This window comes from Nilaparvata lugens, chromosome X (assembly GCF_014356525.2).
Source record: "Nilaparvata lugens isolate BPH chromosome X, ASM1435652v1, whole genome shotgun sequence".
NCBI classification, from domain to species: Eukaryota; Metazoa; Arthropoda; class Insecta; order Hemiptera; family Delphacidae; genus Nilaparvata; species Nilaparvata lugens.
Window position 1 is genome coordinate 10,227,969 of NC_052518.1, and position 24,284 is coordinate 10,252,252.

Here is a 24,284-nt window from a genome sequence, read left to right on the forward strand (position 1 = left end):
AATCGATCATAAATCTTCCAGCTCAGTATTTGATGCTTCAGAGCACATACAAGTTTGTAAAATTGGCTGAAAATATAATAATTTCACCAAATTAATAAATGAGACAAAATTTGAAGTAGATATTTCCAATATTGTTGAATGAACTGAGTACTTGTAGGCAGGATGCAAGCATTGAAAAGACAAACCATTGGTTGAGTTGGGCTACAATCTTAAATGCTGTTGTAGATTGTTCAAACTCTTCAATATTGTTAAGTTCAATTTAAACTACTTAAAGACTTGAGTTTTCATCAGATAATCATATCTGTATTGGTACAGGAACAATAAGGTACAGATATAATCGTAGTGATAAAATTATAGATATAATCGATATAAGCGTAGTATCAGCTGATGCAACAACGTGAGAATACAGGCATAGAGAAAAGATAGCATAAGTTGATATCCCATGGTATAGGGCGTTTATGTGGCTACTTTTTTTACTGTTATCCCAAGCAGATAGTTCAAGTAGTTCTTTCCTGTGTGATGCTGGTAGTCTCTCAAATTGTGCCGTTCATACACTATCACCCCAACTAAACAGTAAAAATTGACAATAATCGACAGTAATCGGCTTGAGATAACAGTAAAAGTTGCGACATAAATTCCCTATACCATGGGATATCTACTTTCGCTATTGTTTCTCTATGATACAGGTTATGACACTCGTGTTTGAAAATCCAATCCAATTCAATTTGCTCGTAACAAAATTATGCATTTTAAAACAATATTCTAGTTCAGATAATATGTGAATTCAGGTTTTCAATTTTTCAATAATGAAATTTCAAAAATAAATGCTTCAATTATTATTCATTTATTTATTATTAAAAATTGTTCTTATTCTTGTAACTTTAGGATTATGATTCATAAGACATGGGACAAGACAGAAATATGCGAGGCCAACTTCAAATAGAGTTTTAAGTTCCCGATCAATTAAATCTAAAAATCAACAATTCAGTTCCTAGTTGGAATCTAAATATTATTATTCTGTCGGAACAATTTATTTTACAATTCAAAGCCAAGCAATATCCCTTGAAGAAAATAACACATCATGTTGTTCAATATAGAATGATAACAGCTGATAAATTTGAAAATTGGTGAACTAGAACCCCATAAAATGGCGATTTTGCAATGCATCACGGGACTGTGTCATGACCTGTATTTATAGACCATATTGTGAGAATCCAGATGCTCGTGGTGCTCAGGTCTGTACGCAGTTATAGTGATTCTTCTACACTCTAATATAATTACAAACGTTGTAAATAGGTAGCATAATAGAATAACCAATCTGTATACAAACATTATTATACTCTATGGCAGCATACTAAGCACACGGGGAATTTCACTCGTAAAAGGTTAGTGCATTGATATGTGGAGTCAGAGAGTATGCTCTATTTTATACTCTCTGCATGGGTGGAGTGGTAGGGGTGAAACAAAATTGAATTCTATATTGTCCTGAATGAAAAGTTTTGAAAGGGTTTTTCGATTTCTAATTTTTATTTATATGAGTTCTTTATGTTTGCACAACACAGAAACTATACTCTATAATGATCCGACTAATAATGATATAGGCATGGGCCATTGAATTCCCTCTCTACATGCTGCACTAATTCGGAAGTTATATGGAATAGTTAGTTATGAGAGCTCCTCAGTGAACTACCACACATTTCATGATATTGATTGGAAATTGAAGACTGTACTATACTTGTTACTTACAAACAGTTTCTTCGCCTATAATAATATGGACTATGAGGTATTTTATTGGAAGATGATATTGATAGGAGTAGGATCTAATCTCTCAAATAATTTTAAATTATTGTTGAATGATGTTTCTGAAATATTTAATTGGGAGAAAGAGGAAACAGGGTCTATATTGATTGTGTGACGATGAATTATCAACCTTATATTTTTCATCCGCTCATGAATAGCTTTCCCTGAAATACCAAATTTTCAAGTTTCAATCACCGCAATCTATGATTCTTTCCATTCTCATTACATTATGAATACACTCAAATGTAAGAGCGTATTCACATTGATAAGTAATAATATAAAAATCATAATTAACATATACTCCACTCCTTTAACATCAGCTATAGAACTTTGTAATAATCATTTCAATTCTTTAGATTAGATTTCTTTATTTATTTATGTTACAAGAATTACTGGCTTATACACTAATTTACATTAAATGACGGTAATGCTAATTATTCAACGAATTTCACAAAGTATAAAATATTGAACAATGAGAATAAAGATTAAATGCGATTAGAATAAAGATAATATAAAATTGTAATGTAACTTCATAAATCGGCGGTGTTTCAACAAATAATTGTCGATTCTCTAAGAAGGATACAAAATAATATCCTTCCCATAAACACACGACCCGGTTGTGATGGAATGGCAGCTGTTGGGAATATTATAACATGTGAATATATGATTTGAGTCTAGAATTATGGGATTAATGAATAAGATGGAAGATTCTTTCAGAGAATTTAGGGGATAAGTCTCATCCGGTTAAATTTTATAGCGTTTAGTCCATAATTTACGGTAGGCCTACTGCTTACACCATCAAGGGATAATCATTTATACTTGAATCGTTTTATACTTATGGGAATATTTTGTATGAATTTCGAGTGAATAAATTTGATTTGATTTGGTTTAAGTTCAAGATCAATAGAGAAGGATTCTCACCAAAAGTTTTTTCCATGCTTGTTTTGAAAGTGAAAAATTCCATCTCTCAGTTAAAGAAATCTCTTTGGAAAGACCAGAACCTGAATCATTAAGTCTTTTCAACAAGTATAAAGGAGTGAATGAATGAGAAAATATAACCTATTCTATATAAAAAAATCTATTTGAATGGAACAAGGAAACTTCGATCCGTGATATGACCGATAATGTATTCAAAATTAAAATTGAATATTCCAAGAAATCGATTGATGATACATTTAAAAAAATCGAATATTCCAAGAGATCGATTGATTATTGATTCAAGAACGACTTCAATATATTATTTCTCCGAAAAATAATATAAATACTTTCCTAAAAGATTGTGTAATATTATGACCATGGAACTAAAATAGGTAGCAGCTCAATATCCAGGGAAAACCAAGCAATACGATTGATAGATGAAGAACGTCTCCCATTGGTCTAGCCGAGCCACTCACACAATGAGTGGTTCATACAAACTTCAGCAATGTCGGCTAATACACCAGAAGTGAACTCTGTAGTTCACTTAGTTCACGTAGTTCAGTGTTCATACTGTTTTGTATTTGTAACATAGGTTGCAGATAAGCCAGTATTACGTCATTACATGCTAGTATTAAGTGCTTGATTTTTTGGATACTTGATTTTAATGTGAAGTCCGATTACCCAACATGGTAAAGAGAAACCAACTTTATTTATTTATTTCATGTTACAAACCAAATACATTTCGAATAAAAATAATAAACATTTTTTCCATGCATGGGCATGCCTGTGTGCAGGAAAGAATAGCAATCTGAATAGTTTATAAGTTAGTTTATACTTATATAGTTTATAAGACTATAAGAATAGTTTATTACATGAAGACAAACATGACAATATATGTGAAAGCGAATATTGAATTATGGAAAAGATTGAAATGAGAGATAGAAAAATGAAGTATGAATGAGAGGCAGAAAACTCACTGTCAAGCCAAGAACAAGAGAAACGGATCAGAACAATGACCAACCGACTCAGCATGCATTGAGGCTAGTCTTATCAAGAATATAATTTGATTTAAGAAATTCTAAAATTCTTATCCTACCAACCTCCAATAACCACCTAATTATGAGGCGTTTGTAGTCACCTAAGGATCGTGCTTCAATGTCTTCAATGTGTTGGGGGAAATTAAATTTGTATTAACAATTATTAACATATAAAATGAATAAAATGGAATCGTGTGGTGAATTCCACTGAAACGAACAATATAATTCACTAGCATCTTATAAATAACATCACTCGATCTTGAATCTTAAAACGGTCGAAAGCTTTAAGGTCTTACATCTCATGATCATGAAACGCTAGTCTTTCTGCATTTTTTGGCTGAAATGAATCTGATTTTCGAAGTGTTATTTGAAATATTCCTTGTCACTCTCGTTTTTTCTACAATGTTTCTAGGATGTTAGATTGTTACCATTTACATAAAATGGGTCAATATTGCATAACTGTATTTATGTTGAAGAAAGAATAGTTATTGAATATCTCATTGAAGATACTTATTTGATAAACATTTCAAATCAGGATGAAATCTTCCGATTAAATGAAAAACATATTATTTTATCCATCGTATCACACCGTATTTGTATTAGCGACTTTTGTAACAAGCAAGACAGGCGCATTCCTCTTCACATCTCAAACACAGATGGAAAACTGTTACAAATAATATGATGTTGATGAAAATTCTTGAATGATTCAACGAATTTTGTAAAGGAATTTGATGGTCTTGAATTTCTACCTAAAATACAATCTTCTACACAGTGCAGACAAAATATATCAGTTTGACTTTGACCTCACTACACATTCTCCTACTTTTGCTTCTCAAAATTTTACCGAATTAATGAATACCGGTTATCCCCATTGCGTAGCGATGAATCATAACAGCGCTAGATATTGGAATTTGAAACGTCTATTATTGAAGTCCTCAGATGAATTGTTCGTCCTCAATTAGTGGTTTATATCCTTGAATTAGTCGCCTCAAAATAATGAAATATTGATACTCAACAGGATAAAAGATACTCATGGAACAACGTATCATCACATTAGAAGAGTAAAATTTTCTGAACCATAATATGTTTCCCAGTATCATGAGTGAATTCTATTGTTATCAATCACTTCGAGATTGTGTTGGATATCAATCCTGATACTTCAAGGTAATCTATGTATAAGCCACGGAATAAGGATATTCTTAGTTGTTCTTTCTCTGTGATAATACCCATTACTCTAGTATCCACATTTCCAGAGATCCTTCTCAACCTCTCTGTGTGAATGCAATGTCAATTTCTCATGCAGCTCTCTCATTCCCCACAATTCTCAGATAACTAAACTATTATGAGAACCAAACACTTACAAAGACACGCATATTGATTGACATAATCAATCCACATACTACGATTCATACCACAAACAACCACAAATAGCATCTACCACCTGGGGATTACAAAAATGTTGGAGAGAGATTATCTTCAATTTCAGTAAAGGATTCAGATTCTCATCAACAAAGAATGACGTCATTCTTTGAGGAACATAATCAAATCAATCATACTTGGAAATATCATTACGAAGGCTAAGATGTTATGATGCTAGTTTTATCATTTCCATCAGAGCGCATTTCATTCGGACCATATTGGAAATCATACTCTGCTTTAGCTCGTACATTTTCAAAATTTGGAAATTTTTAAAGCGGCAACTTCAAATCCAACTCAGCTTTCGAAAACTTGTAGATATTTTACTAGTGTATTCAATTATTTATTCATCTGACGAAATAGAGTGGAGAAAGATTATTGAACAATAATGTATTTGTGCTGAAAGCCATTCTCGATAAGTATCCAATTATGCATGCGAAGTACGTGAACAATGATACTAGTCAACCAATAATTTTGTCCTGAAACTTTCAGGAGCCATGTGGAACATACTACAAGGTGGTTCAACTCATAAAAGTTCTTGCTACACTCACATTCGAATGACTGATTAGCACAAAACTGGTCGGCTGAAAAGTTTTTTTCACACAATGGCACAATTTTAAAGACTTCATAAAAATAATAAGCACATGCTTTGTTCAGAAAATCATTTTGTTGGACTTCAACACTAAAAAGACTATATTCATTGACCGCAGTTCTATAAACGTTTGACCGTAAGTTGAACGTTTGGCATCTTTTTGTAACGCATTTATTGCAAGTGGATAAAATCTCATGAATCCCGTAAGAAATTTGAATCAGAGATGGAGAAAGATCGTTAGAAGATCGATGAGAAATGAAAATAGTTTCGTTTCTCTATGCTTCAATAGAAGCTATTCATGCTCCTACGCAGTGTAGGATGCAAGGTACGCTTTGTCCATATTATTATTATATTTATTTTCTGTAGCTCTACAGCCCATTGTGGGCTTTGGCCTCCTCCACAACATTCCTCCAAGCATTTCTATCCATTATAGATCCTCTCTATCCTCAATAACCCATCCTTATCAAATCATCCCTTATCTCATTTTCCCACCGTATTCTTGGTCTGCCTTGTTTTCTTCTCGAGTGAAGCTTCTCTTTAAGCACTATTTTTGGCATTCTGGTTTCATCCATCCTATAAATATGTCCGAACCATCTTAGTCTCTGTGCCTTTGTGAAGCTTACTATACTACGGCCTTTCATTAGTAATTCCAGTTCAGCATTAGTTCTCCTTCTCCACTCTTCTCCTTCTTTAACAGGACCGTACACTTTTCTAAGCACCTTTCGTTCGAAATTGTGCTGGTCTTCCTTAGTCGAAGTCCACGATTCAGAGCCATGGGCAACTACAGGTCTTGTCCATATTATTATAGTGATCTATGTATGAGTGAGGATTTCCAAGTTATCTTAAAAGTATATTTGAATTGAAAATGCTTATCATATTTCATTAATGTCAAATTTCTCGAATAATAGAATACCCTCAAAACTATGTTACTCCAACAACTTCACATATAATTGAATAGCCAAATGTTATAGAATAAGCATGGGAAGGTTAATTCTGCAAGCTCAATGATCATCTATGGTAATATCATCATTCTATTCTGATGAGAAAATTGAATTGCAGATCTATTATGAAAGTCAGTATCACAAAAAGGAATAATCTCGATCTAGGCCTCTCACGTAATCGTTCAAAAGCATCATCAAAATTTTGATGATTGGTCAGTATAGTGAGTAGGAATGATTATAATCGTCTCAATTTTACCAAGAACAACCAACACTAGTTGAAATTCAAAAGAGCAATGACTTCTTTCATAATCAGCCATCAATGTTATTGACATCTCTCAAGTAACTTAGAGAATAATATTCAGACATGCGTTGAAAGACTAGTATTTTTCTGTTCATGTTTTACTATAGCCTAAACACGATAACAGGAGAGTAATAACAATGTTGTAATTCTAACAACGGTCGGAAATGATAGTTTTCAAGTTGAAACAATTGGCGAAAATCTATCAAATATGATGGCCAATTGTATAGAGCAGCAGTGAACCTCCATCGTTTTATTATAATGTTCAGTTCTTTCTTGTTGAGAAATAAATTTTGTTGCCAGTTTTATGGCATTTCCTAGCTGTTGCGCCATTCAAAGTATAGGCCAACAAAAATTAGTTTCGCATTTGTGACAATTCCTTGACCGGAACGGGATTTAAGTTGGGAAATTCCAGAATGTGTGAAGGGCTTCAAACAAGCCAGTTGGTTTCGTTACGCGATTTCAATGTCATCACGGTTAGCTAGCTGCCGATTTACTGTTCTATGCATTCACTTGACTCCGAAAATCCATATTTGAACACAAATTTATCAGTATTTCTATTTGAGTAACACTGTTCAGTGTTCTTGGCTGAAGTATTCAACCCTGATGAGCTATTTCTGTCTATGCATTAACTTGACTCAGAAAATCCATATTTTGAAAGAATTTCTATTTGAGCACAGTAACACTGTCCTAGTGTTTCTAGTTGAAGCATCCAACTCTGATGATATATTCCAGCTCCAGCCATGAGTTCACCATCCTTTACTGGCATTTATTGTATCACCTCTTACCTCAGTTTCCACTTAAAATTGTCGTATTTTAAAAGTATCGTGAAGCTAAAGAAAGTTTGTTATTCGTCAAATAAGAAATCAGTTGCCCTTGAGTTTCTAGAAAATATAAGTCTTTCAACCAATATAAACCAAATTACATTATAATGCACCAAATTTCCCAACTGCAGTAGCAATACTTTACTGACCATGAGTATCAAGATATATTGCAGAATGAAACTTCTGAGGAATTTTATCATGAATCTCCCTATTTCATTGGGAGGGAAGTTTTCTAGGATTATACCAACTAAAATGACATATGAAGATCTTATTATTAGTGTTTTAGATGATGGGAAAGTTTCATTCTTTATAGAAATCATAATTGAATGACGTTGAAACTCCGTTCAATGGAATCATCCCAATCACACGTTCATGTTAGGATCTCGTCATAGATTTCTTCCAAGGCTCAAACTTATTGATTGTTGATCATTGACTTTTAGTTACAGTTCATTTGATAAGTCATACAACTCTGATCTCAATTGTCGATCATGTATTCTATAATTTTGTCACATGTAACATAACTTATAGGTAGAAGTTCAATTATTCATTGGACGTCTGGCTTTACAGATTCTATTAATGCCCAATTTTCACTTGGCTTCAGCAGAGGTTATAGAATGTAATTGTTAGAATATTGTTAGTATAGAATGTCATTATTACATTCTTTCTGTATCTTTGAGTTCTCTGGAATTCAAATTGCTTCTTCTTGGAAAATCATCAATGATTGATCGCATCTTCAGTGACAATCCTGAAGGACTTTGATATATTCATAGATGAGATTGTATGAAACTGAGGGATATTAATAGAACGGTGAAAATCCATTATGAAGTTGATGTGAGTGAAATAAACTCATTCCAAAACTCGATAGAGACTTAAACTCACTTGACTATTTTTGAACTTATACAATCACAATTTACTTATTATCATGAAGAAATTCTATCAATGTTTTAACAGAAAAAAAAATTGTTATCGAAAAAATGGGGTATGTAGCCTACAATAGTAACTTTATCATTGTATGAATCGATTCTCTTCTGGAAGAAAATAGACTACACTGAAATATTGTTTTATAATTCCTTTCTGAAAAAATTGTGTCAAGTCCAATAAATCCTGTTATCCTTTCTTTCTTGAACTATTTCTTGGTTTACATAACCATTACCTCCTGAGTAATCTTTTTACATCCGCGATATCTGTAGCTAATGACGCAATCGATTCCAATTACATGAAAATCCCATCAATTTTAGTTTCAGAAATTGAATCTGTTACTGGAGATATAATTGTAATAGAAATATAGTTCGGTGTAACCGAACAAACGCCTTTTAGGGAATAAAAAGCTCTTCAGTAACAAATTTGAAGAAATTATAAAAGAATGATATATGATCTTGTAGATTTTTATCATCATAGCCCACTTAAGTATCCAGAAAGATGATTGTTAGTTCCATCAAAACAATATGTTACCATATTATATTCAGATTTTTTTCCTGATGTACACAGCATAATAATATAAGCCCTAATCTTTAGTGCATAGCTTTAATCAGCTACTAGCCAAACGTTTCTACTTTACACTATACCAAGCATTTCTAATTATTGTATTAATAAGTACTGTTCATAATTTTTTATCCAATACACGAAATCTGATGGCAAGCTATCAGCGAAGTTATACCGGATAATTTGTCCGTTTTCCAGTAATCAATTACATAATCTTTATTTCTCCGACATAAAATTATGCTTGTCTGACTATCTTCTTACTTCTTATTCTCCTCCTCTTCTTTTCTCATCTTCTCCATATCCATTTTCTCTCTTTTCACTTTTTTCTTTTTCTACTTTTTCTTCTCAAAAGCTTACTTATGTTCGTTACAAATTTTCATTCTGGGAGAACTATTGAAGTAGCCGACAAATTGTCACAGACACTCAGGCAATTCAATTTCTTGGGAAACCATTATCATCCCTGATGAACAGGAAGCTTAAGCATGGAGCAGCATGATAAATAAGAGTGTAAATGAAGTCATATTATTGGAAGTCGTCAATTGTCTCTAATTTGAACGCTCCACCCATTGTGGGCGTGTCTTGTTTCGGCCAATGACAGACGGCAACCTGTTGAATTAACCAACTACCAAACTTATGGCTGGCTCCATTTAAACTCTATATAGGTAAGTCATTTTATTTGATATGAAAAACTGTTGAAATTTCCCATTCTTCAGCTGAACCTGTATTGGAAAGCTAATGGTTTGAGTAGAATGTGGTTTCGATGTTATTTCTATGTTATAGAGCAATGGTCGCCAAACTGATGAGCCTGTGAGCTAGAATAGCATTTATAAATCTTCTAGTGAGCTACCAACGAATATTAGACTAAAAAAAGTACGGTACGCAAAATGAAATTTTCACACTTTTATTGCCTATAAAGATACATTTCTAGTGTTGAAATCTACTTATAGCAAAAAGTATAAAAAAAGTTGAAATGTACATTATTTTCAATGAGAGCAGAGGAACTCTTTTTGGTCATCAAGTATTTTCTTGATGTTTGGAGTGTACGTTGTAGCCGCCATTCTGATGCAGTTGTCCAAATGTTCATCAGTCAGTCTATTTCTATATCGATTTTTTATGAATTTCATACTTGAAAAGATGCTTCACACAAGTAAGTAGAGCTGAACATAGCTTTCAACCTCGATGTAACTTGAATAATATTTGGATATTTTTCTTTGGGGACTTGAGGCCAAATATTTCCAGTTGTAGAAAGTGATCTGAGAGACAGATCATTTTGAAAATCCACAAATTCCATTTCAACTGAAGCCTGATCTCCACCAAAATGTTTTACTATACAATCTGAAAAATCTTCTGCATAGATATCTACAAAAGAGAGTTGATGAGTTGTATCATATTTGATATGCTTTTAAAATCTTGAAATCGTTGATTAAACTGTTGTCTCAAGTCTGAAATAATTGTAACGTATTCTTGGTTATTGCTGCGGTGCTGTGGAGGATTTTTCTCGTCATTGATTTTCTTCAGACTGGGAAAGTGTTTATAATCTAACTGGACGACATTCTTTTGCAAAAGCATTTCTGTGAGCTACCAAAAACTACCCCACAAGCTACCGGTAGCTCGCGATCGACTGTTTGGCGACCACTGTAGACAATTAACACACTCAATTCTATGTTATTTTTTTATGTCAATATTACATTCACTATAAAAGTCAAATTGAGTATGTTATAAGAGATTATAAATGAAAATGATATGGTGAAATTCCAATATTAATTATTGATGACTGAATGAAATTACCTTCTCACAATAATAAAAATAATTGCAGTATATATTTTTGGACTAGTGTATGAATCAAAATTCGGGAAAGGAACAGTTTTGGGCTGTGCCTGTTGGTCCTTCCGCAATCATTTTAATGAATTGTGTTTTGTGTATCATTGAATAAATAAATAAATAAATAAAATATTCTTCCCAAAACATAATTCCTAACAACTCACCTGAAACATGTTGGTTTGTACGATCTGAACGAAAATCTGCAACAGAAGCAGGTTACAGGTTATGAATTCACTCAAGATATTACAATAAATTACATCTGATGGAATAAATATAGTATCAATACCCACTCATTCCATTGATTCGAAGTTTACTTCGAATTACCAAACGTCAGCGAACAAGTGAACATCACTCAACTTCTAAAGATGCTTATTCCACTTTTACAACAAAACTTCATCTCTAATGTTTCGTCCGGACGCGTTTCAATGCAACAGGATTGTTTCCCACATTCAGCTTGGAGGAAATAACTTGATGCCTTGAGTACTTTATACAGCGTGGGTGAAAAGTCCGTCCGAGAACGACTTAATATCTCATACGCAAAGGTAATTTGACGGTGGATGTGATTGGGGATCCTACTTGAATTTGAAATAGTACTTTACTATGACTTCGAAAATCTGGTCCGCCATCTTGGATCCGCCATTTTTAATGCAACCTCATTTTTTTAATTAGGAAGGTGGTCATGCGACACATTATTTCAAAACAGAATTTCAAGAGAAAATGAATGGCGAAAACCGCACATCGATATCTCAAACCGTTTAGAAGTTATTCACATTATTAATCATTACCACTTATGTATTTCATTCCTGTTTTGCATGATATTGATTAATAATATGAATATCTTCTGAACGGTTTGAGATATCGATGTGCGGTTTTCGCCAGTCATTTTTTCTTAAAATTCCGTATCGAAATCATGTATCGCATGACCACCTTGCTATTTAAAAAAATAAAGTTGCATTCAATATAGCGGATCCAAGATGGCGGACCAGATTTTCAAAGTCATAGTAAAGTAGTATTTCGAATTTAAGTAGGACCCCCAATCACACCCACCGTCAGATTACCATTGTTTATGAGATATTAAGCCGTTCTCGGACTTTTCACCCACTTTGTATATGAATACTGGTGTAGAAATTTCATACTTGACTTTTATTTGATCAAAATTTGAGATAAAAATGTAGAAATATATTGAAACTGTAATACTTTCAAATACTAAGTGCCGGTTGCACAAAAGCTTAAGATAAATTTCACGAGAACCAATCAGAGAAGGCGTTTTTGAAAAGACGGCTTCTCTGATTGATTCTCGTTGCATTTAATCATGGTTAAAATTTAACCGGCTTTTGTGCAACCGGGCCTAAGTGCTTCATTTGTATTGTTTATGTTCCTTCCTTTTCAGTGTAATAGCATAGAGAAACGATAGCATAAGTAGATATCCCATGGTATAGGGCGTTTATGTCGCAACTTTTACTGTTATCCCAAGCCGATAGTTCACGTAGCTGTTTCCTATGCAGCTGTGTGACGCTGGTAGTCTCTCAAATTGTGCCGTTCATACACTATCACCTCAACAAAACAGTAAAAATTGACAATAATCGACAGTAATCGGCTTTAGATAACAGTAAAAGTTGCAACATAACTTCCCTATACCATGGGATATCTACTTATGCTATCGTTTCTCTATGGTAGTAGTTTGTAAAATGGCAATATTTATACTGGTTCACTCCCAATGTCCCAGGAAGATTTCACTGTAACTGGAGACGGTGGTATGTTCAGAAGCGAAAACATACTTTACAAACAACATGAGCTTACACAGATGTTGGATGATTTAAGATGTTTCTTTTCATCGCCCGAAGGAACTGATCGAATGATGCTTTCTAGGCATAACAGCTTGAAGTTGCTGGGTACTTTCTACTGAGCAGTCGAGGTACAATTTCATGAAGATGGTAGGGACGATGACAGAGTTAACTGAGGATAGTTTTCGTACGGAAACCTGATTGGAGCTTCCTTGTCACTGCCAGTGATCAGAATGTCACAGGTTCCTATTGGCGATAGAATCAGGCCTGTCTCACGTAAAAAATTACTCGGATCAGTTTGAAGGTCCTGTATATCTATGGACTATCATTTTCACTCTCTCGGAGGATGTTGGGACAAATGGACCACTCTCATGTACTCTCTTCTAACATCTTCAATACATTCTGCCTCTTGTAAAGGACAGGAAAGTAGAGCAACGTCCTTGATAAATAGAAGCTCCGTGTCAACACATGTACATTGTTTCTTATCGAAATGGGTCTCAAGATGAGATGAGATTTGATAACTGTATAATTTTTTATTTACAAAACCCTTCATTCACAATGGCTAATTTTTAAATTAATAAAAACAATATAAAAATCTTGAAGCACCATTTATTTAAAAAAAACTTTAAAATAGTTCAACAAATAGTTTCCGTGATCACACCATCGTCAGGTTATAAAATAAAATAAATTTCAATAAATGTTTACTAATAACATTAAATAACAATTAACAAAACTATTAGTAAATATGTATTGGAATCTATTTCATTTTATAACCTGACGATGGTGTGATCACCGGAACTAGTTGTTGAACTATTTTAAAGTTTTTTTAAAAATAAAGGGTGCTTCAAGATTTTTATATTGTTTTTATTAATTTTTTATTCAATTATGCAGTTTTTTGTGGGCTACTCAAGATTGAACAAGTAAAATTCAAATTTTATTAGTTTTTTTAATTCATTATACAGTGTTAGTTATCCACAAGTATCATGATTGGATGGATTGATTTCAATTTAATGGATTTTGGCCAAGTTTAAAATCTCCTTCACATCACATCCTCTCAGACAGCACATTCTGTTTGTACGCTTCACTTTTTGAGAAGTCGAAATTGCTCGAATTGAGAGTAAACGTGGCTGAATGGATATATTTTTATTGTTTCGTTTTGATTTTCTTGCTGAGTCATGTACAATCAGTATTGAGCAATGACGGGATAAAATCAATAATATCTTCGATGATCATGGATGTGAGTATATGTGTATATATTTTATGATATACCTCTAAGAGCAATCTCATAATTCTTCTCATAGAATACAATATGAGAGACCTATTAATATTCAATAAATGTGAGATTACGCAACTATATAGTACAACATGGTATGATTATTAGCGTAGTGAGATCTATGTTTCAACTCGACCGAATTTGCTTTCGTCTGCGTGTGTGCCTGCTCATTAATGATGAAATTTTATGAGATTTGACTGGAATATACATTTTTGCAATTCGCGACGACGTATATGTGTAAGGTATCCTATAATTTTATATTTTAAGGATCATATAAAGTAAAATTGATATTTTCCATACTCAAGTATTACCAACTACATACATTATCTAGTATCAAACTTGAAAAACACCAGGCTGTAGAATTAATCAAATTAATTCAATCAGCTCCAGCTGTCAGCAATGATTCATGCTATAGTGAGGTCCACGTTTTAATGGCAGTGGTTAAAGATAGGAGATAAACATTACCAAACCTCTGTCTTGTCAATGCCTTCTAGACGGTAGCAAATACAGGTTTATTGTAATATCAACTGTTCATTCTCGTTTAAAATCATCAATTATATTTTATTAAGCAATAAATCATATTTTTTAATGATAAATTTCATAATGAATTTAAATAATTAAGATGAAATATTTGTTAATTATTAATTCTACATTGTTAAAAGACGATTTGGCAACAGAGTAAAGCGAGAAAGAGATAGCTCTATCTACTTCGTTGGATGAAAGACAAGGATAGCAATACCATTGCTAATCAAACACTGCCATTATAACGTGGACCTGACTATATCAATAACTCAATGCAACTTGATGTATTTCTTTCGACTTTTCACAGCTTTCAACTCGAGCTGACTAGATTATTGCACTACTTCGCAGATTTGACGTTCCCCCCAGGGCATGATATTCTAGAAGAGGCTGTGGTAAAACTAACTGCGCCAGGTCTACTATTCAAATAAATAAACTAAGTTTTATTGTCAACAATGGCAATAGATAAATTTCACAGAGCTGATACGTTTCAATGAGGGAATAGAAGCTCATGATACGCTAAAGAAATGCTTCTCATAGAAATACGAAGCGATTGTGTAATTTTATTGAACATCAAAATGTGAAATTAGAAGAGGATATGACTTTCCATTACTATGTAGTTCATCATTTTAGTCTGGATGGGACATAATTTTATGGTGTGTGGTGCGTTCCATATACACTACACGTGCACAGTACATAGTCAACTCAACAGTATGAGTATTGTTTCAGTTATTCAGCATAAATGATATGATCTCTGCTTGTTGATTTTTTTTACAAGATTACAACAATCTCAGATGAATCCATTCAACAAATTTAAACAGTTTTTGTCAATTAGTTCTTGAAAAATGATGGAATGATGAATATTTTGTTGATAACATGAGACAGATAAATCAATGTGTGAGCGATGATACGAACCAATAACTGCTCCGGAAACAGTTTATGGGCTCCATTAAACTATATAAATGAAAATTATTCTACCAATATTCAATCAGAGATTTGATCTCCTTTCAGACCCACGATTGGACTTTAAACAATCAAATTCTCATAATCTATGACCAGGTATAGGAAGACTAAATAGTAGGGTCCCTACTAAATAATGGAATAAATTATTTGCCTGACAGTTAATAATTATTATATAACTTTAATTCATCAATTTCTCATTATCGGAAACCAGTTTCTTGAAAAATGTTGATCAATCTTTTAGATACAACTGTTGTAGACAATAGCTAGTCTCATAAATCGTAAATGAATGGATTTTATTTCCCACTACAACATCAAAACAAAGCCAAAATGAGAAATCAATGAGAGATTTCAACATTGATTTGTTTTACTACTGAACAATGATTGCACTTTCCTTCAATAACTGTGACAGAGAAAAATATTTCTTTTCCGCGCCCCAATTAACATTTTCGCTTTTCTTCATCTGTTATTGATTTATCTCCGCAATATTCAGCTGACAGATATAATCATTAACCGTAAACCGATGAGATAAAACAATAGTTAACCGCTTACCAGACTTTTACAATAAATACAGTGCTAATAATTCAAGCGGCTCTGTTCTTTTCAAAGATTAAACCGGTCGTTTTATTGTGGTGAACGAATAGTAAGCCATTTCTCAATCAACTAGTTATCCCAAAAATAATAGCATCCACATTTCTAATGAAAGATTTGAAGAGAATATTCTGATTGGTTTTAATCGGCTGGAAAAAGTAGTTTTTAGAAGTGATCGTAACTATTTTTGTAATGAGAGTTGACTTCGGAAAAACTAATTGTAATCCTCGATTATCTGGAGTAATCAGTCTTGTCAAAAATTAACGAGATAAAAATAACAATACGAAGATTAATGACCGAAACTGTGCTAATAATTAGTTATTGAGCGTTAACACCTACAAAACTACATAGTTTTTAAGTATTCAGTTTTCAATTCTCTGTGTTTGCAATTTTGTGCTCCAATTATTCGATGTACAATAAAAATATTTATTATCTGGTCTTCAAGTGTGAATGAACCAGTTGGAAATATTGAGGAATTAGAAGTAGGCTAGTATAGAGGCATCACGCCCAAAGATGATATCTCGTGAACGTTATCAGCTTTGAAACATAATTCTCATCGAGCATTGAAGAAACTGGTTATCATACTCTCTAAAATTTGAACCTGGATTAGTCCAAATTGAATATTAATTGGAATAAAATTTTCCAATGGATATAGAATAGATCCTAATCATACGAGCAAAACTAACTCAACTATTTCATCAGAAGAATACAAGCGTAGCAAACAAAACCAAGTAAATCAATCTAGTTTAATAAAAATCTAGTTCAATTGGAGTTGTCGCGAAAGAGCACCTCAATTGAAATGAATGTAGGCTAGCTAGTCTATACACAGAATCGCATTGTTAGACTTACGAATGCATACAAAGCATACTACAGCATAACCTATACACATTTTCAAACTTCAACAATTAGCATGTAGATACTATAAGCACTAGAAATGCGTCGCCTTAGACCTATCAATTTCTGGATAGTTACAAAGATACAAATAAACCGACAGTTGTAGAATGAAAGGTGCCTGAATTAGGTGTACAGAACTACACTTAGGCTCATATGCACCATCTCTGTTTAAACTAAGATAAATCAACCGTTCGTTTGATCCCAAAATGAAACACATCACAATATAATAAATGTGGACATATCGTCAAGTAATCGTGGTTTAATGTGAAACGTCGATGATGCATAAATTATCATGACCTTAGAAATAACCAAATTGTGAATTAAGCTGTTACATAGCTGTAACGTTAAGCTGTTATAGAGCTGTAACGATAACTCCAAAGCAATAGTGATAAGTGTGATAAATAGGTGATGAAACGATTCACACATTAACCCTTCAAAAGCAAAGTGATATGTACGCGACTGAAGAATTAAAACATACACACTCAACCTTTTCTAAAATTAACCAGGTCTAAACTGATCTTATCAAAGTGAGTGCGTCTTCATCTTCTTGGGATATTATTTGATAGTGCTGACGGTACTGTTTTTAAGTTTTGATTACGGTATTAAGAGTTTTCATTACATAGTATCACCAGAAGTGATGCTATAGAAGTGGTGCATAGAAAAGTGTACGGTCCTGTTAAAGAAGGAGAAGAGTGGAGAAGGAGAATCAATGCTGAACTTGAAATATTAATAAAGAGGCCGTAGTATAGTACGCTTCATAAAGGCACAGAGACTAAGATGGTTAGGACATACAGGATGGATGAAACCAGAATGCCAAGAATAGTGCTTAAAGAAAAGCTTCACTCGAGAAGAAAACAAGGCAGACCAAGAATACGATGGGAAGATGAGATAAGGGATGATTTGATAAGGATGGGTTATAGAGGATGGAGAGGATTTATAATGGATAGAAATGTTTGGAGGAATGTTGTGGAGGAGGCCAAAGCCCACAATGGGCTAAAGAGCTATAGAAAAAAAGTATCACCAGAAGGCTGTTCATGCAAATAAGTAATCAATCATGGAAACTATCAATAATATGAGTTTTGCAAGTATCAATATGTCTTATCATGACAGTATATTATTCCTTAAATACATTATATGTATAATATTTTATATGTATTTATTACAATATAATATGTATTCCTTAAATACATTGAAACTAGTAACCAACCATCAGGAAGAAGTTCGCAGAAACTCATGAGAGCTGATGGAAATAGTGAGTGTAGAAACCAGTCTCTAGTTTGATTAATAGCATACAAGAAAATATACCAAAATGTATTTTACGTATGAAATAATGTATTATTCGTCTCTGATGATAGATAGATAATCAGTCTAGAATCTCAAAACAAGAACGTAATATATACTCGCCCAAAACAAATTACGATAAAGAAGAAATTTACCTGATTGAGGTTAAAGTTAAAACCTACATTCAATTATGTGCTAGATCGGTGTGACATTTCCTATTTGATAATAATAAATTGGCAATCGTCCTTTTTCGTATAACATAGTTATGTCAATGATACGGGCTGCAGAATTATTATGTCGTAAACGCATATTAAACGATGAGCTGTCCAGTGAAAGACTTTCCTTTTCCAAAGACATTATTACAATTTTTATTACGTCTGTCGAAAAAAAGAAGACAAACTGGTTAGTAAGCTACAATACACTCCGCTGTTACGGAGTTATCGACAGAGAAAGATATCCTTGTTGAATTTAAATACAGCTTTCTCTATTTTGACTTTCATTTTCATAGAGAATCCAGTCAATAGTTTTTGGTGGAACAAACAGCAGCTTTGTCCTGATCAAAGTAACTAATGATAATGATCTGAGACAATCAGCTACCTACATTCGAGGAAACAATGTCAATGGACCTCATTTTTACTGGCTTCTCGACTATTCAAAATTGAATCTTAATGTGGAAACATCTATCTGATTATGCAATCTATATAACTCTTTTGAGAGACTGAAAACTAGATGAATGTGAGAGAATTGAAGAAGGAAAACGATGAATAAGGGAAATGTTACAGAATAAATAGGAACCTCTTATTCTAAAATTATTAGCTCGTCTTCCACAAAGTTTGTACAACAAATAGAACCACTTCGACGAGAACAGAATTTTAATAGTAAGTTTCAATGGAGACAGACAGGAATTCCACATGAAATTCCTACATTATGAGGCTACATAACCAACACTAGTGGAAAAAATACAAAGAGTAGAGTACCGCAGTACATGAATTTGAAAATTCATTTATAGAATCAATGCAACACAATTATAGCAAATAGGAAACGCCAAGGTTTTTCGCTTCCTAAAAGTTCGACAGATTGAACATAATATTCTACCAAGTAACTCGGCAATGTTCCATTCTCCCATTCTGAAGAAATAGGTTGATCATTTGATTTGATTGGTACATGATTTCAATTCAAATTAGATATTCATAAGTCGATTCATAAGACTCATTACTATCTAAGATATTAACAAAATGAACAAATACTAACAGTTTTAAAAGTGTTCCTATCATTATGCTAACTCAATTAGCAAGTTTTCCTAATCAAATATTTACAGAAATCATTAAGGACACTTCCTTATTTGTTAATAATATTGACGAAAGAGAATAACAGAATAGAGGATTGAATGAACACAGATTTATTTTTTAAACGGTTTTGTAGATGGTTAAGTGAACAGGTGCATCTATACATCTCTGCAGCTGAATATGAGTTGGTTTCAACACGAAACTGCAGTCCTGTATAAATGTCTAATGAATGTGGATGTGACAAAAATAAAACAGTGTTTTTTCAATTACAGAAAAATTCATTAATAACGATCCTCATTCAACAAATTTTATCAAGAATAGAGAATGTTAGTAATGAATTCCAGATGACCCTAGAGCTCTAGATAGACCTATACATCGAACAGGATTATTTCTTGTTCCTGAACTGAAGAGGACGGAATGAGAAAATATTGTAATTTACATAGGGAAGCTATTCTATTTGTCATGAGAAAAAATTGAGTAATGTATTCTGCTTGTCATGATTAAGATTTATAAGCTTCAAAAGTATTCAATAGACCAAAAACGAGTGCTTCCTGATGATACAAAATACTCTGTTTCATCAGGCCAGAACTATTCTGACAGATTTTCATCAATCACATTATTTGTACTTGAATTCTGAAAACAATTTCCTATAAGTGACCACTCTGTTACTAGATGGGTGAGCTCTGAAAGCAGGCACAAATTTTAAAGTTTCTCACCAGAAACAACAAATAAAAACAACATCAGTTTGAGAAACGGTTTATATTATTGCAGTTCACGCATTGCTGTATAATTACGAGTATCGGAAAGAAAAACGAACAATTTCTCAATTTATTTGGAATATCATTCCATTACTGGATGATGAATATTACGAGAATTTTGATAGAAATCAGGATTATCTCATTAATACTGGGAGGTGATTTTTATAATTTCTATCAAAACAATAACTGCAGTTCCAAATGAAGAGATATAATACTCAAGTTTTTTTGTAATAAACTTTCAAGATTCTGTCGAAAATATTATCTATGGCCCAGGGCGATGTGGAAGTTTTTGCTCGGCTTTAGAAAGTGAAATCGTTTTTTCGTCCTGTCATGATTCAAAAGCCTGCCATCTGGGAAACAAGTTCTTTGCATGAAATTTATGCTTTCGACTTGTTCGATGCACTCCAGGTTAGGAAGATGTTCTCATATCAAGCTATGTTATAAATGATTACATGTTCGATTACAACATGGTTCTCAGTTCTCTTCCCTGAATTTTTATCCGAGTGACAAAAATGGGAACCAACTGATTTGATTTCTCCTATTTCATCAATCTACTGAGTACTGAAAAAATTAGTATGTGGCTACCAAGGCAGAGAAAATTATAGAACAAGTTTTTAAAATATATTTGTTTTTTTCGCGACTTGTAGAAAGTTATCATAAATTATCCAATAATCTTTTTTCATGGAAAAAAGTAAAAAATAATACATTTTTTTAATGGAAAAAAGTCAAAAATAATAATTTTTTTATGGAAAAAAGTCAAAAATAATTTTTTCGCACTATTTCAAGTAGTATTATAAAACATCGATAAGCTCCTAAAAGATTTTTCATTGCTCTACCTACTTCTTTCATTAACTTAACTATTTACTTTCTATTAACTAGGTGCGTATCTGACCTTCACATTTATTATAGTCATGTACTCTCAAATGCGTACATTATACTAAAATACCATGTGTTAAGAAAGTTGCAATCAAATTACTAGAATATTTAAATATCATTTTGAAAAGAGATTGAAAGAAATAAAAAAATGAACAGACTCATTCTAGCCAGAACACCACCAATTTAGTCTTTCATCTTAAAGGAGTAGTTCAATTTCTACCCTCTTGTTATTTTACTTTTGAGTTTGTACTTTTCTCTCCATTTCAATATTCTTCCAGATTTGCTTACTGATGTGGTATTTTTTTTGTATCTTCGTGTTAACTGGTTCAAATAGTATATATTCTTCTAGAGTTTATCATATTATCCATTTGGTTTTGTTAGTTACGGTACTAAGAATCTCTTTATTGGTTGTTTCTCTAACGGTTCTCATGACCATAATATTTGGATTGCCTGGGCGTGCGTTGTCTCGACCAATGGCGGTCGAGCTCAGCCTTTATTGGTCGACAGCTGATGGTCAATCGTAGAGCTTCACTCACACTATAATGTGTTATACTGCTCAATGTTCAAACTTTTAGTTTACTATTTGAGATAATGGCATGACAACCAGAACTAGTAATCCAATTTTTTTAATAAACTAGTGGTTTTGACAATATCAAGTCACTTGCGTTTTAGTATGGATATTTATCACAACAACACAGGAAGAAAAATACAATTATTGACACAGCTCTATGAAATAGCCCACTTAAAGAGGTTCAGTGTCACTACTTTGAGTCATTACCGCATATAAATATATACATCGACCATATTAGCTCCAAAATTACGCTGAAAATCAATGAGCTCTTAATTCGTTTCCTCAGCTTCTTCGCGAAGGATCAAGTTGAGAGAGTTTTTCATTCCACAAGTTAATTTAAGAACTAGAAAGAATTCGTTGAAAGGATTCCCAAAATATCTCATTATCACAAAATGATATTTTCCAGCTTTCTTTCGGATTTATCTTTAATACAGTGATTATTTTCAACTGCAATAAATTCATCAACCATATTAGTTTCAAAATTACGCTGAAAATCAATGAGCTCTTAATTCGTTTCCTCAGCTTCTTCGCGAAGGATCAAGTTGAGAGAGTTTTTCATTCCACAAGTTAATTTAAGAACTAGAACGAATTCGTTGAAAGGATTCCCATAATCACAAAATGATATTTTCAAGCTTTCTTTCAGATTTATCTTCAATACAGTGATTATTTTCAACTGCAATAAATTCACAAGGTCAGCCAAACAATATAGTATATCTGAAAGGGTTTTGTAATATTTCAAAACGATCAATAATATTTGAAGATTTTTCAGTTTTTTTTTCGCTCGCCCTTGGTTTTTGTGATTTCTCGACCAATATTGCTGCAATACGTTGAAATATAGTTTATCTGAAAGTGTATGAAATATTTCAAAACTACCAATAATATTTGGAGTTTTTTCAGTTTTTGTTCGCTCTTGATTTTTGTGACTTTTCGACCAATATTTCTGCAATTCGTTACGAATGTTAAATGGTAATAATTATGCAATTACAAGCGAAATGTCAATATATGAATAAGTTATGGTAGACTCCACATTGGTGTACAAATCCACTTTTGCCGATGTTACAAGAACAAACATTTTATGTAATTATAATTTTGCTGAGAGTGATGCCCACATGCTCTTATCTTGCTGTGAGAATTAATTGTATGGGTAATGAAACACATGACGATGAGTGATGATTGAACCTGCATATTAATGTGGGTTCCAAACCACCAGGAAGTGAATTTCAAACTCATCTGAGCTATAGTTAGAGAAGTCGCTCTCAAGTGGTAACCCTTATCTTAGTTATCTAAAGCTCTGCACAACTGTAACTGTATTCTATCATTCAATATTGAAATAATAATTATTAAACGAAAATCCCAATTAAATGCCGTAAATCACCCCGAAGACTTCTGCTACTGCAAATATTGACAACAGGGTGAACAGCTAGTTGGAAATTCGATGGGCACTACTATACAAAAATACATACTATACAATCCATTATACAAAAATTATATATGTAAGCCCTGGAATTTTTGTATAGTAGGGCTCATCACTTCATCTAGTTTATCATGTTGTCGATATTTGCAGTAGCAGAAGTCTTCGAGGTGATTTACAGCATTTTATTGGGATTTTCGTTTGACAATAATCATTCATCAATTAGCATTTTTGAACAGATTAATGCAACTTCCCAATTTATTTCCATCTGTAATATTGAAATTCTGTGTGCAATAGAATGATTTGGAATGTTCAGCTCAGGGGAAGTGTGTTGGAAAGGTTTGGGAAACTCCTCCAATCCACCTCAGAAATGGACATTTTCTAGTAATGGAAGATTATAAAGTTCACAAGAAATAATTCTATGTATAGCATCTATGATTAAGTTTGTAGAGTGAATATTGATGTTGTTGAACTTTTCCATGATTGAAGAGACTTGAAAAATTGTCAAAAAATCCACTTTATTCTAATAGAAATTATTTTTTCCTACAGATACCCTGAAAAGTGACCATTTGTGCACTGATTGCGGACTGCAAAGAATCACTTTTCCGCACTAGTGCGCAAGTGAGTACTTTGCGTACTCCAGATTTGCAGCATGACAACGCAAAATAGTTAGTAGGTTATATGGAGCACCAGTGCAGCAAAATCAAAATTAAGTTGGTAACAGTGACTGCTGTGGCTGCTATAGTGAGCAGAGGTGCAACCAAGCACAACGCGCTAATTATTAAGTAGATATTATAATGGAGGACAACGACAGCACAGTGCCACCACAGCACACACCACACAGCTGCCCCCCGCCATTCAAACACACATACATTATTCAGGCAATTTTACCCATAATTACCCACTTTCCATATTCAATGGTAACTGTAGGAAAAATTTAATGTGAAATAC

The 24,284-nt window shown here is 33.0% G+C and overlaps 1 protein-coding gene across 2 annotated transcripts in view; it reads right to left on the bottom strand.

Annotated features, from left to right (window-relative positions):
• The window catches only part of LOC111043398, a 169,936-nt gene that overhangs the window by 122,454 nt on the left and 23,198 nt on the right, over positions 1 to 24,284 (bottom strand). For both annotated transcript variants that reach the window (XM_039442385.1, XM_039442386.1), the window contains exon 2: positions 11,294 to 11,329. In XM_039442385.1, coding sequence (XP_039298319.1) covers positions 11,294 to 11,329 — 36 coding nt within the window. The remainder of the gene's footprint in view (positions 1 to 11,293; positions 11,330 to 24,284) is intronic.